General features: G+C 47.0%; 1 protein-coding gene across 1 annotated transcript in view; it reads right to left on the reverse strand.

The window, feature by feature from the left end:
• Positions 1–16,403, reverse strand: part of helz (helicase with zinc finger) — a 45,975-nt gene that overhangs the window by 26,356 nt on the left and 3,216 nt on the right. The window contains exons 2-14 of the mRNA XM_079338353.1: positions 9,589–9,840; positions 9,293–9,329; positions 8,881–9,005; positions 8,152–8,208; positions 7,824–7,872; positions 7,634–7,709; positions 6,583–6,781; positions 5,606–5,713; positions 5,356–5,497; positions 4,583–4,738; positions 4,211–4,481; positions 1,940–2,066; positions 1,613–1,825 (exon numbers count right to left, since the gene is read on the reverse strand). Coding sequence (XP_079194479.1) covers positions 1,613–1,825; positions 1,940–2,066; positions 4,211–4,481; positions 4,583–4,738; positions 5,356–5,497; positions 5,606–5,713; positions 6,583–6,781; positions 7,634–7,709; positions 7,824–7,872; positions 8,152–8,208; positions 8,881–9,005; positions 9,293–9,329; positions 9,589–9,822 — 1,794 coding nt within the window. The 5' untranslated portion in view covers positions 9,823–9,840. The remainder of the gene's footprint in view (positions 1–1,612; positions 1,826–1,939; positions 2,067–4,210; positions 4,482–4,582; positions 4,739–5,355; positions 5,498–5,605; positions 5,714–6,582; positions 6,782–7,633; positions 7,710–7,823; positions 7,873–8,151; positions 8,209–8,880; positions 9,006–9,292; positions 9,330–9,588; positions 9,841–16,403) is intronic.

Genomic DNA, 16,403 nt, shown 5'->3' on the forward strand with positions numbered 1-16,403 from the left:
ACAACGACAGGCCGACAGTACTGTCACAGCAATGCATTGTGGTTAAAACATTCACATAGTCCGGGAACGGCAGGGATGGAAAAAGCAGGATCAACAGAAACGTAGCAAAAAAGTACGACGTAATGAATCGATTCTTTTAGCGTTCCCACCTTCGGACCAACGAGAGAAAACACCGACCAATCGAAACAGCCGCTCGTGTGTGGGAGAGGTTCAGAGACCACTCCACTACCACCAAACGGAGGTCAGCTGGTCGGCTGAACAGCGCACCCTGTATTACCCGATGTTACCCGATGCACAGCGGGCACGCCGGCCTCCATTTTCTTCCTTTAGACGTCGACGCGCACGCCGAGAAATCCTGCAGAAGGAGCGACTCTGAATGACACAGAAACGAAGCCGACAGGAGGAGCTCCGTCTCTTTGGATCAAATGCACTCAAATCGATGTATCCGGGATGTGATTGGTCAACGACAACTCCAAACACACACGCTTTAAAAAAAAACAAACACAGACTGTGCAAACAAGTCGGGTTATTTAAAGTCTGTCCTCGTCTTCAGACGCAGCCGGGCGGAAGGTAAAGTGTGTTTTGTGACCTTTCAGAGACAGTTGCATAAGTTTGCATGTTTTTCTTCCACAGCTGAACATCTGTCGACTTCTCCCGTGTTTCTCGTTAAGCCGGGGGCCATTTTCATTTTTATTTATCGGTTCAACCGTTTCTTTGTGCACTTGTTCAGCTTGTGTTTCCCCTGCTGGAGGCCTCGTCCTGTGACACACGGCTGTTCTGTAAAATATAGTCTGACTCCAGGGCAGCAGTGTGGAAATGTGAGACAGAGAAACATAAAGGAGGTGTGAAGACAACTTTCAACTCAGTATGACGGAAAGTGAGGAAGAGAGAGAGAGAGATTTATCTGCAGACACTCAGTCTGAAGGGAAAAGAAGAAAAAAAACACAAACGCATCAAACGGAGCAGCTGAAGGTGAAGTCGCTCAATGAAGAGCAGATCAGAGAAGCTGCTGGTCTAAAAGACGGATGGGGACGCCCGTTTGTCATCTTTTGTTCCGAGGGTAATAATTAAACCCTCAAAGTTTTTTAATCAAGGACCAAACATCCTGAACTTCAGTCTATGTTCACACCGCTCCAGCTACGTACGTGGCTTTACGAGATCATGACGCACGCTTAGTGTGCAAGACGAGGGGGAAGGTAAAATGAAAAGGACTCGAACATGGCAGCTACTTTGAGTCCAGAACACTCGTTGGATCGTTTCTCCTTCACGTCCAGCTCGTTCTCGTGCATCAGAGTTTGCAAGAATTCTACATGGACTTGGAAGGTCTCGGGTACGCAACGAGACTGCATTTATTTAAAAACCTCCACACTGACATGATGCCAATCTGCCAACTCAAGGTAAACTACTCCTGTATCATATGTGCTCATGTGATGTCACACTCTTGAGGAACCGGCCATCTGGCGAGCAAGAAAGGCTTCTGCAGCACGACACGGAGAAGTTGCTCCTGCAGTCCAGCCGTTTTGTTTTGACTGTTTGATATTGTGTTTTATTAACAAAGACAATTCCACCCGTCTGAGAGAAGATCTGGTTTGTAACGTCGCGTGGTCTCTACCTGTATTTCTCTGTCGGGTATCAGGCCCAGCTCCTCGCAGCATTCCTTGCAGATCCTCAGGAAGATGTAGTCCTTGGTCTTCTCCTCGATCACGGCCTCGTAAACCCGCTCTTTGACCCCGGGAGGCGGCTGGCTGCAGAAACCCTCGCGGCCCAACGGCAGCACCAAAACGGAGTTGACCTTGGTCATCACCAGCCGCCCTGCCAGCGTGTCCTGGCAGAAGAGGAAAAAAGGGTGACTTGAGGAGAGAGCGGCTCTACGTGTGGGCAACAAGCGCAGCGTGAAGGTGAAGGTCAGAAAGCAGCGCCGCAGCGACGAGCCCGTTACCTCAGAAAGGGTTTCCGTGAGTTTGAAGCGTGCAAAGAGCTGCCCGTTCTGGGCGTACTTGGCTCCAACAGAGATGCCGGTCAGCATAAAACTGGTGACGAGCTGCAGGTTCACTTTGATGTTAAACCTGCAGAGACACACAAGAACATTCACACACAAAAACTGAGCAATCACAGGAAGATTTGATCTTTAACCAAAGAGCCTGAATGTTTGCATCCCGGCCCTGTGATGTCACAGAGGCGTAATGTGGGGACGAAGTGATGCCACCTCTGCTCCGTGTTACAGAGACGGTTTCAGCAGAGCCTGACTGCGTGTCTGTGTGTAGCCCCCGCTGTGCTGTGCTTCAGGATCAATATGAATGTAATCCTTAAAAGGGCTCCTGATTGTGCGAGCCTCGTCTCCTCAGGCAGGTCGCTCCATAGTGGAGGGGCCCCACCTGAGAATCTAAGGGCCCCGACATGGCTCCTAAGGAGGCACCAACTCAGCAGTGTTGATCCAGGCAAGAGGGGAGTGAGGGACCACAGGTGGGATTTGAACCTGCAAGCACTACAGACTTTGGCTTAGTAGGTGCAAAATAACCACTAGTGCACCGACATCCCTACGCCAAACAATTTAACGGTAAAATTCTGTTATCACAGAATTGATAACTGATCCTCACCATTTTATAAAAAGCTCCACAAACTCTCCAAAATGCAACGTCTAGTCGATAAATTAATGTCCAATTTAAAGAAATGTTGTTTCAATATGTCGAGCCGTGACAGAACGAGTAAACAAGCTTTTGCACCGTTCTCGCCCATGTTCATGAAATGAGGCTCTTCGGGGGGAAGATCTGCGATATCTGTTCCAGATTGCTGGATGTGAGCTGATGAAACAGCAGGAAATATTGGTGATGAACTCCGACGGATGACAGATGAACACACACGAGTTAAACACACTGTTCTTTTGGTTTTGCATCGTTTTCACAGAGCGCTTCATTCTCTTCACGTTATCTGCCATCCTCATTTTCCCCGTTAACGCAGGAAGAAGAATTCACTCCCACGAGGCAAGAAATAAATCTAGTGTGGCATCACTCGGGGAGAAACTCTAACAGGGAGATTTCTTTAAGTTGTAGGTCGTAATTTTATACATTTGCAGATTTAAACGTGTGTGCTTCTTCCACACTAAACTGAAAAACCTCCCTTCTTGAAGTCGATCAGACATGAAGCCCGCCCGCCCGCCGAGCACATGGACGCTTTAATAGGCGGTGAGATTATTCATGTGCACATTTAATGCAGCAAGTTTAAAGAACATTTGGTTATCTCAGAGAGACATCCGTAGGTTAATCCCTCAGCGAGTAAATTGACAGAGCGAGTCATGAGGTGGGAAGATCTGAGAGCTCAGCTCAGCACGCTGCACTCTAAGCGTCTGAAATGACGGGGATCTCTACCTGCAGTCATTATCACGTTTGGGAGAGACGGCAGGTAAAAAAAAAAAAAATTTTATAAAATATTTTCTGCAGGAAGACAAAACTGCTACGTCCTCCCCACCTCGAAGGAATCACCTCCGACACACGTTTAACTGCACCCCCCCTCTCTCTCTCTACACAAAGCAAATCCTCCTCATGCAGGTCAAGCCTGACACCTTGTGGCGGGTCGACGTACAACACTAAATATTCATTTTTTTTTTGTTCTTCTAATGATTCAGAAAGGAGCTAGAGTTATTCTTATATCAAATAAATGTACATACTTTTTTTTTTTTTTAATTATGGAGCCAAATAAGGTCATGTTAGCTTCCCTTCACCGTCTCCCTTTGTGTTTAAGGATCCATTTTTTAAGGTAACATATGATATGATTTATTGATTGGCGGTGTCGTCCACACAGTTCATGTCAGATCCATCGTCTTCATCTCGGCTTGATTAAATTCAGGCTGACGCACAACTGAGCAGAAACTGTCAAACCACAGAGAGCGGCAGGAATTTCAAAATAAAAGCATATCCTAAAGATGACGATATAGGTTTTTTTGTTTTGTAACATTTCATTGACTCGGTGGGATCGGTGTTGGACCAATCAGTGTTTTTATCGAAGTCAATCAATCGATACAGCTTGATCTCAGATCTGCAGAGCAGCTGCCTCTGCCGAAACGCTCAGCTGTCCTCCACACTGCCTGTTTTTAAAGTCAACCCATCGTCCTATCGCTAGAAAGTCGAGACACGTCGATCGGGGAAATCACGGTTGATACTGATGTTTAAAACAACCAGTTCGTTGTTTGTTTCATGACTCGTCCTGAACTCACTTGCTGACTTCCTTGTACTGTGCGATCTCTTCTATGTACAGCAGGTCGTGCAGTCGGGCCTGGTAGTTGTCTTTGGTGAGCGTCTTGTCCAGGACCGACTGGGTGAAGAGCTGGTCGGCCGACAGAGGGATCTGGTACCGGGAGAGGAGGCTGCGCTCCAGGTCGGCCATCGTTTCGTTGGGGACGAACTCCACGATGGTCTTACAGGACGAGTCCCAGCGCTTCGCCGTGATCAGGAGCTGCTGCCTGGCCGCCATCAGGTGCTCCAGGTCTGAGAAGAAGAGGACGAGACAGGTGCAGGAAACATTCAGTGCTTCGCCTGATCATCCAACCGACTGCCGTCTGAGCAGAACATGAGCAGCGAAAGGTTACCTTCAATGGAGGCGGCGTCCACCATGATCCGCTGCATCAGCACAGGCTCAGAGCCGAAGTCAAACACAGCGGTCTGTCTGAAGGTACCAAAGATCTCTGTGCTGAAGCCCACTGACACGTTGTAGACACAGTGGTCCAGGCCGTTGTCTGCTGCCACTGTCAGGACAGAAGAGGGAAGTGTAAATGCATTCAATCGAGCCTGAAGCCTGCAAATACCAGAAGAACTTCTCCTTCAATAAAGTTATTATTATTATCAACCGTCTCATATTTCACGTGTCTTCAGTCAATGTGAGTAAACGTCTGGTTTCATCGGGTTATGGCGTCGCCACACATGCACAAATCTTCTGAAAACGTCTTGAAGTTTTTCAGGTGTTTGAGCTGCATCACAAACAGGATCCGGCCTCGACCCAGAAACCGCCATCGTCCTTAAATATTCTGGGCGTGACGGTCAGGGTGAGCGGACAGCCGACTTCATCCAGAGTTTCTCGTGCTAGCTTTGTGTTTTTTTTTTCTACGTGAGAACGCAGCAGCATATCATCAGGAGAATTTAGCACATGTGTGAGGGGGGTGGTGACCTTTCTTCCCTGAGAATGGTGCACGACCAGAGACTGCACACAACCAAACGGGATCTTCATGCCAAAGAATAAACTGCTGCATCAGGTTTGTGTTGTCGCATTGACAAAAAGGCAAATATTCTTATTATAGCGTTGCATGTTCTTTAAACGCCACGCTCCATGCCCAGCCCCCCCCCTGCCTGCAGGTGTCAAACCAACCTGCCGTCTCCTCTCCTGGAGTCCACTCCTGGCAGCCTTGGGGCAGCGCTTGCAGCCGCTCTCCTGCCGACACGCCTGTGATGAAGAAGTGTGGGCGATGGGCGTCGTAGAGCAAGGCGATCCGGTACAGCTTTCTGGGCGGCTGGTCAGAAAAACAAGCGAGAGGAGAAGATGATGGGAGAGTCAGCGTGACTGGTTAGAGGAGCAACACGTTTTGGTTCATGTTCAGGAGGTCTTGCTGTTTTCATACCTTGCAGAGTAAGGAGAAGGTCCAGGAGTGGGAGGACTTTTTAGAGGTGACGGTCACAGAGAGGCCCGAGCTGGTTTCTACATTCACACCTTCCAAATAGTCACTCAGCTGGAAAAGATGCAGACACACAAATATCGTCAGGCTCAGGAGTGATCACTGCCCACGTGTCCTGAGATCTTTTAGTAAAACACATGTGATGCTTCGAGAGGAACAAATCTACTGTCATCTCTAAACCGGACGTCTCTGACGCTCTCTGCCTCCACCATCGGGCTGCGGCGTCGCACGGCCTGAAGCGACCTCCACCTCCAGCCCGGAGGAAGCGTGGACAACAGGAACGCCAGGAAGTCCTTCCTGCACGTTATCCCATCGCCCCCTATGCTATTTTTCTTAACGATGAGTCGGGTGTAAAGCGTCTCCAGATAACACTTACAAATACAAATAATGACTGACTGAGTGTTTGAAACCCGGCTCTGCTGTTGACCAGAGAGAGAGAGAGAGAAAGATGGGAGACAGAGGAGGTGAGCACCAAAAATGAAAAGAAAGCATCAGAGATATTAGACGTTGTTTTCTGATTGTTTCTCAGCAGTTACTAAAAAGCACGCCTGCTCCTAAAAACAAAAATAAATAAATAAATAAAATAAAAATAAAAAGTCTCTTTGCCTCCGTCTGACCTGCAGCTCTCTCACAATGACTGTTCTCATTCACAGGTTGACAAATAAGTTTCAGGGCGTTTATTTGGGTTCCTTTGGTGAATCATGAAGTTGCAGCGTTAAGCGTACGTTAGCGTCTGCTGCAGAGTGAGAGTTTGGACTTCTATCACGTCGAAGGAGATGTTCCGGTCTCACGACGACTCTCCTGGGTTTCTAACAAAACCTGAGCCGCTTCATGTCGTCAGGGTGGGTTTGGGGTTTAGGGAGGATTGAACCGGAGTGCACACAGTATCTGTACGGATTGTTCGATGGCTTCCCGTCACTCACCACTTTCTCTGGGGAGAGGGAGTTCATCCACTTCTCGATCAGCGTCTCCATGTAGTTCTCCGTGAAGTGTTTGCTCTCCTGCTGCTGCTTGAGGCGGATGAGGCGCGACGCGTAGCGCTTCTGCCACTCCATCAGCTCCTCCTGCGAGTGCGCCGACGTGCACTGAGCCCCGTACCGGCACAGACCCTGCTCCAGGTACCTGCAGCAGAGACAGAGTGAGCGCTGAACTGGACCGACAACAACGACAACTTAAAGCAGGGAAAAACATTTGTGACTATTTTAACTCCTACAGAATATCTGCAAGGCACCGCTTCCCAAGCTTGACTCCAGAAACACACTGGAGGTGGGCTTGTCTTTAAAGGCACGTTATATCTGCCATGAGAGAAAGGCTTAGCTGAAGGCTCATGAGCCTGATTGGATAGTTTAGGACTTCCATCCAGAGGTTTGGGGGGGGGGTCAACAGAGGCAGGAGGACCGAAAGGTTACATGCAAACCAAGGGACGGAAATAAAATGAAAAACGTGCAAAAAGAAAATGCATGCATGGAAGATGTTTGTTTGTGTGTCGGGAGGAAACGGCTGAGCGATGTCATGGAGGGTCGAGTGACTCGAGGTTCTTCGCTCAGGTTAGTTTGTTAAATAAAGCAGATGAATAACACTCGATGTTTTAGGTGAACACAAACAGGTGAATTTTGTGGGAGTGCAGCGTATTCAGCTCGAGCCAATGGGAGAGGCTGCTGACGTCATGTGACAGGAGTGCGCCCGCTACGATCTGAGTGTACGTAACTGAACGGCATCAGTTTGTCCTTCTCTGCTACGGGACAGTTTCAGTGCTTTAGTTTGTACGAGCTGCAGGCGGATGGATATAATTCACTATTTTAAGAAAATATCCTCAACATAACGATCACTGTCCCTGCAGCACATGTCGTTATTTATCACTGATCCTAGGCGCTGACATACGGCATTTACTTTATTCTACTGTCGAGCTCACTATATCAAGGTTTTTTTTACAGGAAGTAGGAGGAGTTTGTGATTTCAGCCACGATGCGTTACCTTTTACAGAGCGTGTACTCCTCACTGCTGGTGACTCCTCGGGGCGGAGGCCTGAACTGCCATCCATCTTGGACCTCTGTGAATAAAAATGACCACACGCAGATTTAATGAGTCGGCTTCATGTTGCTTTTAAACCTTCGTCGTGTTTCGTGTTGATGAAGACGTATGAAGTGAAGAAAGTCACGCTCACCTTCCTCCTGGTCCTCTGTGTATTCGGGGGCCATCTCTCTGTTTATAGCCTGCCAGAGACAACATTCAGGGGTTAATGGGTGCAGACCAGGGGACAAAGATTATGTGAGCGACTAACAAAAGACACAGTTGGACCAGTGGACTTATTGCAGGCTAATGAGTAATAAATTCACAATAGCTACAAGCTAGGCAGAGGAGCCCCAAATAATGAAGTTAGCCTTGGAATTAGGCTATTAGTCATCTTTATGGCTCTTGCCTGTGAGCGCTGAACCGCCGTCTGTAAAACAAACAAGCAGCGAGAGGCGGGAGCAAAAAGGAGCAGCTCTTACCTCGATTTCTGAGAGAAGCATTTTTAATCTGCTCATGTCTTTTGTGACGATGCCGTTCTGCGAAAGAAAGGAAAAACAACTTTCATTACAACATCGGGGAGTCCGTCCATTTATTAGAAAACCCTTGCTTTGGGATGAAACCTGAATATCACGCTTTGAGCTGTTCAGATATCTATACACGGACCAAATTTAAAATCTACACCACAAAAAGTTTTTACTATCTGCAGCTCTGTGGGAGGAAACGTCTGACAATAAAACTTGCAGCCTTTAGTTTCATGCATTAAATGCACACGGTGTCAAGTCTGGCTCTCAATCAAAACGATAAGAAAAGATGGCGTTGAGGCTGGCGGGGAATCATGGGAGTGATTCACACTGCTACTCCAGAGGCGTCGCAGTCAGCCCCCGCTCTCTCCTCCCAACATTTCCTGTCTTCCTGTTAAAGGCCCCAAAGAATAACCTTCCTTCTAAACGGTTCAGCGTTTCCCCACACGCCGACCTGATACCTGGACGGGTCGCTGTTGATGTGCAAGAGCGCCGCCGCTACAACTAGCAGAGGAAAGAGAAGCTGCAGCTATGCCACGCTACGTGTTTTCAAACACGAATGTTATGCAACGCCACGTGGGGAAAAACCTTCTGAAATGTAAGTCGATCATTTCAACATGTGCACCTCATCATTATTTCCACATTTATCACCATAACACCGTACACATTATTAACCGTTGATCGTACCATTTGCTCTCCATACAAAGCTTTGGAGAGGATGCTGACCACCTCCTGCAGGCTGCCGTCCAGCAGCATGGAGCGCAGGCCGGACTGCAGCGCCCCGTCCCCCCTGGACATCTCCTCCGCCATGACTACAGCGGGACGAACGACACAGAGAGAACTCATTCAGTTAGGTTTGTTAGGATCAAGATTACACTTTCACATTTTGTGAAGAACTCAATGAGAATTTTTATGTCTGTACTCCGGCTGAAAGGATGATAACGCGTACGGGGATCAGGCTCATCACTGGCTAAATTTTAAAAATACATCGGCAACATTCCTGTGCTAAAACGTCGCCGATGTAGAATAACCGACTGGATCAGGAGGATTTCCAGTCGTGACGTTCTCGAGGCATTGTGTGAAGACGAGTCCGACTCACCATGTTTGCAGTCTTCATCTGCTTCATCGTAGTTTTTCTGTTGGCAGAAGAAGAGGAGACGTTGAGAAGTGGTCGTCATAACAACACAGGAACACACGGCGGGTTTGAGGGTCAGAGATGACGGGAGCTCCGGGAAAGGCTATCGTTACCTCCCGGTGGAGTCTCTCACACTATCATTACAGGGTTTCAGTAATCTTAAAGTGCTTCGTGTAATTCGAGAGCTCGGCGTAGATTCAATTAAAGAACCGTGGAGTAAACGCAGGATTGATCCAGAGATGAAGTGTGAATGTCCTCACCAGCTGCAGGAAGGCAGCGATCCTGTAGAGCAGGACGCGGCTGCGCAGGGGCCCGGCGCCGGCGGCAGCGACAAGGGATGTAGGGCTTGGCGGGACAGGGGCGCCGGACGATTGGGCTTGGGGCGTAAGGACCACCAGGGCGTCAGTACTGTGGCTGACTGCCGCCTCGTACTCCCGCCTGGTTAACGATCTACTGGCTTCTTCACATGACTTCTCCGCTCTCCTGTCCGCCATGACTTAGGGACAAAACTTCTGGAAGGCAACAAGAAAGAGAGAGACGACATGAAGACCATCTTTGCAGAAACAGGAATGACCACGTGTGCAACATACAGAAAGTTAACGGCTAATAGAAGATATGAAAACACCTAAATCCGTCAGTACCAACAACTCCAAGACGCTCCGAGAAGGAATTTACAGGAAATGAACCGATGACAGGGTGTCACTTCTACATTTTCCCACAGCAGAGAGCGAGGTGGTCAACTTAAGCTCTTATTCTGAAAGGGGAATAATCATGTCATCTCTGTGCTCACTCTCGTGTCCAAAAGTTCAGCGAGCAGCCCAACTGCTTTCGTCCTCTCTAACTCAGAGACGTTCAGAGCGTGATGACAAATCTCCGGGGGTCAAGCTTCAGGTCAAAACTTTTCCCTCCAGTCCCCAAAACATCAGTGTGACGTCTCGTTCAGCTGACGTGTGAAGACAGGAAAATTCAACCCCGACGCCAAGCTGCGAAATTAACACCGCCGCCGAGCGCCAACTGCGGGTCGATGTTCCGCTTGGTGAGTAACTTTCAGAGGGCTACGATCCGCCACAGAGCAGGTTCATCTTTTACACACACACACACACACACACACACACACACACACACACACACACACACACACACACACACACACACACACACACACACACACACACACACACACACACACACACACACACACACACACACACACACACACACACACACACACACACACACACACACACACACACACACACACACACACACACACACAAAAGTCGGGAACAAAGACGGGGTGTGTGAAACAACAGACGACCCGACTTTTTCTCGCCAGTTTCCACAAATGGAGTTGAGAAGACGTGCAAAAGACAACAGGAAGTATTGAGGGAAATGCAGCGGGAGTCAGCAGCCTCAGTGCATTAAAGCTGATTGAATGATACTGTGAAAATATCTTCTCACACACAAAGACGCCGTCTGTTTTCCAGAAAGGTTTCCACTTCCTGCGTAACTTCTTGAGCTGAAAGTCAACAGCCTGTTGACAATGCAAAGGGACTGACTTGTTATTTTTTAAAGTCTATGAACTTGTCAATCCCCCCCCCCCCCCCCCCCCCCCGTTTGTCTTTGCTCTCACATTGCTGTCTTTCAAGTTTGGCGGGGAGCGCCCTCTGCTGGATTAAACTGCAAACTCCATCGCTCTGATTAACTAAACATTTGGATTCTCAAACGGCTCATTATGCTTCCAACGTGAACTTTCTCCCCCAGGCTTCGAATAAAAAAAAAAGACCCACCCAACATCTGACACGAGTAAAGTCTCCCGCTGTGAGCAGCATGTCCTTGAATTTCCCTCGGGATCAATAAAGTATCCATCTATCTATCTATCTATCTATCTATCTATCTATCTATCTATCTATCTATCTATCTATCTATCACTTTCAACAACTGTTCAGGAGTTCATGTGTGGAAAAGGCTTTTTGGCTCCAGCACACGCTCAGCTCCACGCACGCTTTACGTTGAGATGCATTTCTACACAACGCTGAGAACTACGAGGTCACATGAGACGCCGACGACAGTGGAGTCGACGGTCTGCTGAGGCTCAGCGAGCGATCACAATCGATCATGCAGAATATAAAGGCGATGTTAAGATGACGATGAAGGACGGAGAGGGTAAACACAGCTGTGTATCATTGGATTGATTAAAGAAATGAAGACAACTCTTCCATCCCTGAGCGGGACACGACTCAGACGACACTGTGGATCCAGACGCTTCATGATGCCTCCCATCCACTGTGGTGTTTTCATATCTGAGAACGACAGGCTGAAACTTAAAACCTGCATCCTTTTACAAACAGTCGACAAGACGCCGTCTGAGTTTGGGGGGTTTCCCAGAGGCAGAAAAAAAAAAAAGGTTTGAACTGACTTCCTGTGTGATCATTTCTGTGCAGTTTGTGTTCAGGTGTGTTGACAGTGCTCTGTAGTGGAGGCTGGCGAGGTTTACAGTGACAGTCGACAGACGGCTGTAACACTTCTAATCTGAAGCGAATGATGGTTGTCACGCGCCGGCAGCCAGCTCGTACCTGCACGAGAGCCGACGAGGTGAGCGTGAACACAAAGAAGAAGAACATGGACGCTCACGACTCGTTTCTGTGCGAAAGTCTGCAAGAAAATTTGAAAATATGTCGGCGACACGTCATCAAAAAAGGAGTGGAGATCCTCTGTGGTCCTTCGTGCTTCATCCTGAAACGTCAGCACTTCATCACAACATGTTTTGGATATCAATGTTTGCAGAGCCAACACTGAGGACCAGCAGCCTCAGCCTCTCACATCTCAGCGCACACACACACACACACACACACACACACACACACACACACACACACACACACACACACACACACACACACACACACACACACACACACACACACACACACACACACACACACACACACACACACACACACACACACACACACCAGAGGACGAGGTGCGTTTCCTGTGGTGCACAACCAAACACGCCCCGCCCAAACTTTGACGATCACCTCGTCAAAGAGCGTGGAGGAAGTCGTGTGCGACTACAATAACCACGAGAGACGACGGAGGACGGTAATAAGTGGACAGTCGTGGCGACCGGCGGACAGACACGACCCTGACGGGTCCCGTGTACAACAGTGACCATGAGCTCAGCTGAGGTGGTGACTGTCTTCTGTTGAACTTTACATAAACGGGGGGTGGCTGGCGCTCCAGTGTGTGTGTGTATGTGTGTGTGTGTGTGTGTATGTGTGTGTGTGTGTGCGTGTGTGTTCCTTAGCGTGGCCCGGCGACGCTCCGTCATGTAGACGTCACGGCACAGAGAGGAGCAGGAGGAAGGAGCTGCAGCTTCTGCAGGACTCTTATAAGTACCTGAGTGTTCACCTGAACAATCAACTGGACAGGACTGATAACAGGCCAGAGGCCAGAGGCCAGAGCAGACTTCACCTGCTGAGGAGACTCAGGTCTTTCAGAGTTCAGGGAGCTCTCCTGAAGACTTCCTATGACTCAGTGGTAGCATCAGTTATCTTTTACGGAGTGGTCTGCTGGAGCAGCAGCACCACGGCTGCAGACAGGAACAGACTGAACAAACTGGTGAAGAAGGCCAGCTCTGTCCTGGGCTGCCCCTTGGACCATGTGGAGGTCCTGGGCTGCCCCCTGGACCCTGTGGAGGTCCTGGGCTGCCCCCTGGACCATGTAGAGGTCCTGGGCTATCCCCCGGAACCCTGTGGAGGTCCTGGGCTGCCCCCTGGACCCTGTGGAGGTCCTGGGCTGCCCCCTGGACCATGTGGAGGTCCTGGGCTGCCCCCTGGACCATGTGGAGGTCCTGGGCTGCCCCCTGGACCCTGTGGAGGTCCTGGGCTGCACCCTGGACCCTGTGGAGGTGGTGGGAGATGAAGAAGCTCTCATCCCTGATGGAGAACGTCTCCCACCCCCTGCATGGTACTGTAACAGCACTGGGCAGATACTACAGGTCCTTCCTTCCTGCTGCAGTCAGACTGGTTAACCAATCAGCTCCCAGTAGATCATAAAACACACCAAACTGGACAATTTTTACTCCTCCTTCTTGTGCAATAATAATGTTGTAAGATGTCACCTGATCTTATGTGTATTTTTATTCTTAAATTTGATTGCATTGCAATATTTATTTATGGGACAATTTGTGCAATAACACTCCCTCCTTATCTGCACTGTGTGCATGATAGTGTTCATACTGTTTATACAGACTTACATCTTTAACTTACTGCCATTTCAACTGTTCCTTTCTGAGGCATGTTTTTTAATAGCTCTTTAATTGATGCACATTTCTTTTCGTACGAGCTCTTGATTACTGTTTTTGATCACTATTTTTTTCTACGCTTATATTTTTATATATTTTGAATTTTTCTGCACTGTGTGATTTTCTTCTGCCATCCTGCTTTGCTGCTGTAACACTGTAAAAGGTCTCCGCTCGTGAGATGAATAAAGGATTATCTTATCTTTCATTAAACGTGTGTAACACATGACCGACCATGACCATGATCTACTCGCCAAACTCTAAAAATCGACCCACATTTGGCGTGTTCATTTCCGACCCCGTGTGTCTCATCAAAAGCACTTTTCTATAAACTCTCCCGTGCGTGTTTTTATCATGGTCTTAGTCGATGCAAATCTAAAATCTGACAACCTGAGCTCTCGCTCCCCTCCAGTTTTTAACAAAGCACAACAGGCGTGCAGCTTTTTTTTTTAAGCCACACACTGTGAAAAATAAAATGATCAACTTACGAATAAATGAATCGACTTCAAATTAACCTGTAATTATTTTAAAGTCATGAAACAACAAAAACCATTCTGAACTACAGCAATCAAGTCAGAGCCAACAAATATCAAAGTCTGCCGTTAAACGCGGCTTTGAGGACGAACTGAACCGCAGTCTGAGGTAACGTCGGGCGCCGTGCCCTTCTTCACAGCAGCCTGCACGCCATGCACGGATCAGGACGCTGAGGGGAAACACCACGGCAACAAAAAGTTCAACTTCAACCCAAAGCACAGCAACTTCTGGTTTCAATTTGTCTTGACTGGTATTATCATCATTATTATTATTATTATCATTATTATTATTATCATCATCATTATCATTATTATTTCGATTATTATTATCATCATCATAATTATTATTATTATTATTTCTATTATTATTATCATCATCATTATTATTATTTCTATTATTATTATCATTATTATTTTCATTATCATCATGATTATTATCATCAATATCATTATTATTTTATTATTGCTATTTTTTATATCAACATTTTTTATTATTATAATTATTTTCATTATTATTAATTTTTTTATGAACATTATTATCATTATTTTTATAATAACAATAATTATCATTATTATTATTAGCACTCCATTTTAACAGCTTAGCAGGAAAATAAGAAACTTCTTCTGAAGCCAAAGCTTTAGTTAGAATCTGCAAACTTGATGGAAATAATCCACTTTTTGTTGGTAATAAAAAACTTAAGATGATTTTTCATTTTAAACTTCAGCACTCCTCAAGGTGACAGACGTAGTCAGAAGAATTTTACAGTACAAAACAATTTGTGTTTTTTGTTTTACATACATTAGTTTCAGCACATTTAATAGTTTATATATATAATTATTGTTTATTAAAGACGGATCATGATTCTAGATCCTAAAAACTCAGAATAGATCAAAACTGTATCTGCTTGCTTTTCACTTTTTGTATAGATTTGTTTTTGGGTGCAGCAGCCACCATCACACGACCTGACGTGATTAAAAACACATCGAAGCTAAACCCAGCGTTCTCCATCGACAGAGTCACGACCCTTTGACACTCGACCAGCAGCCGCTCTTCCTCACTTTGACCGTCCAATGAATGAAGACAAGCTAACAGATAAATACAGCACACCGCGTCTCACTCAGTAAGAGTTTAAAAACTAAATATCCTCTCAGTTTTCTGAAGCAAGAAGAGAACTGCAGTGAGTCCACTTCCTGTAAAAACACAAGATGAGGAACAAAACTTGCCAACATCACAAATCTAATGTATGCATTCTTCGTGTGCACATGTGTCAAATATTACTGCATGTGCTGCTCCTTTTCTGGAGCATAGGTCGCCCACTACTTCAGTGTGCACAACTGTGTTAAAGTGTGATGATGCCCAAAAAATATTAAACATCACCGACACCCGAAAAAAAAACCCCCAAACATACTAAGGTCCCGCTAAAACAAATCACCACAGATTAACTCTTTACTTCTTATAGTGTGTGTGTGTGTGTGTGTGTGTGTGTGTGTGTGTGTGTGTGCTGTGTGTGTGTACGTTGTCAGTGTGATTGCAGATTGTTTCTCATGACGTTTTGATCACTCGTATTGCTGCAAATCGGCAATAAATTTATTAAATCTAACTTATTGCTTCACGTTTGCCGCTGTCGCCATCGTTAACTTTGTTTTGCTTCCTGCTTCAGTCAGCTTGCTTCCTGATTGGCTATCTTCCTCTGCCGTCCTCTGAGTTCTCCCCACACGACAGGATTGTGACGTTTAACACTCATGATTTCAAACCGGGGCGCCCCTGGTCTCCTCTCGTGCAGGTCGGTTAAAATCAGTCTTTACACACCTCGCAGCGCAGGAGAATCTTTGAATCCACAAGATAACCGGGCTTTGCTGAGTGTGATCTGATTTGGGGGGGGGGGGCCAGAAGATGGGCCGAGATGGACGCTCAGTGTCTTTGTTGGTGTTAGAGGTAAGTTACATGACACTGAAGCAAACCTGGCATTGTGCTGGCTTCACATCGAACAGGAAGCAGCTGATTAATCCATGAAATGAACAAGTTCGCTTTTCATTTCTTTCCTGTTGATACGTGCCGTTCGATTGTTTACGTCTCGTCTTGTTTTCTGGACCCGTGGAGGAGTAGTTGGTAACCGCGGTAATAACACTACTGTGGAGCCGTTCATATAAATGTTGTCATAATTCATCATGGCATTCCTTCTGGAAAGCGCCTCGTTTGAAAAGGTCGATTTTAGAGCAGAACAACGGTTCCAAG

This window comes from Symphodus melops (assembly GCF_947650265.1).
Source record: "Symphodus melops genome assembly, chromosome: 2".
Classification (NCBI taxonomy): Eukaryota; Metazoa; Chordata; class Actinopteri; order Labriformes; family Labridae; genus Symphodus; species Symphodus melops.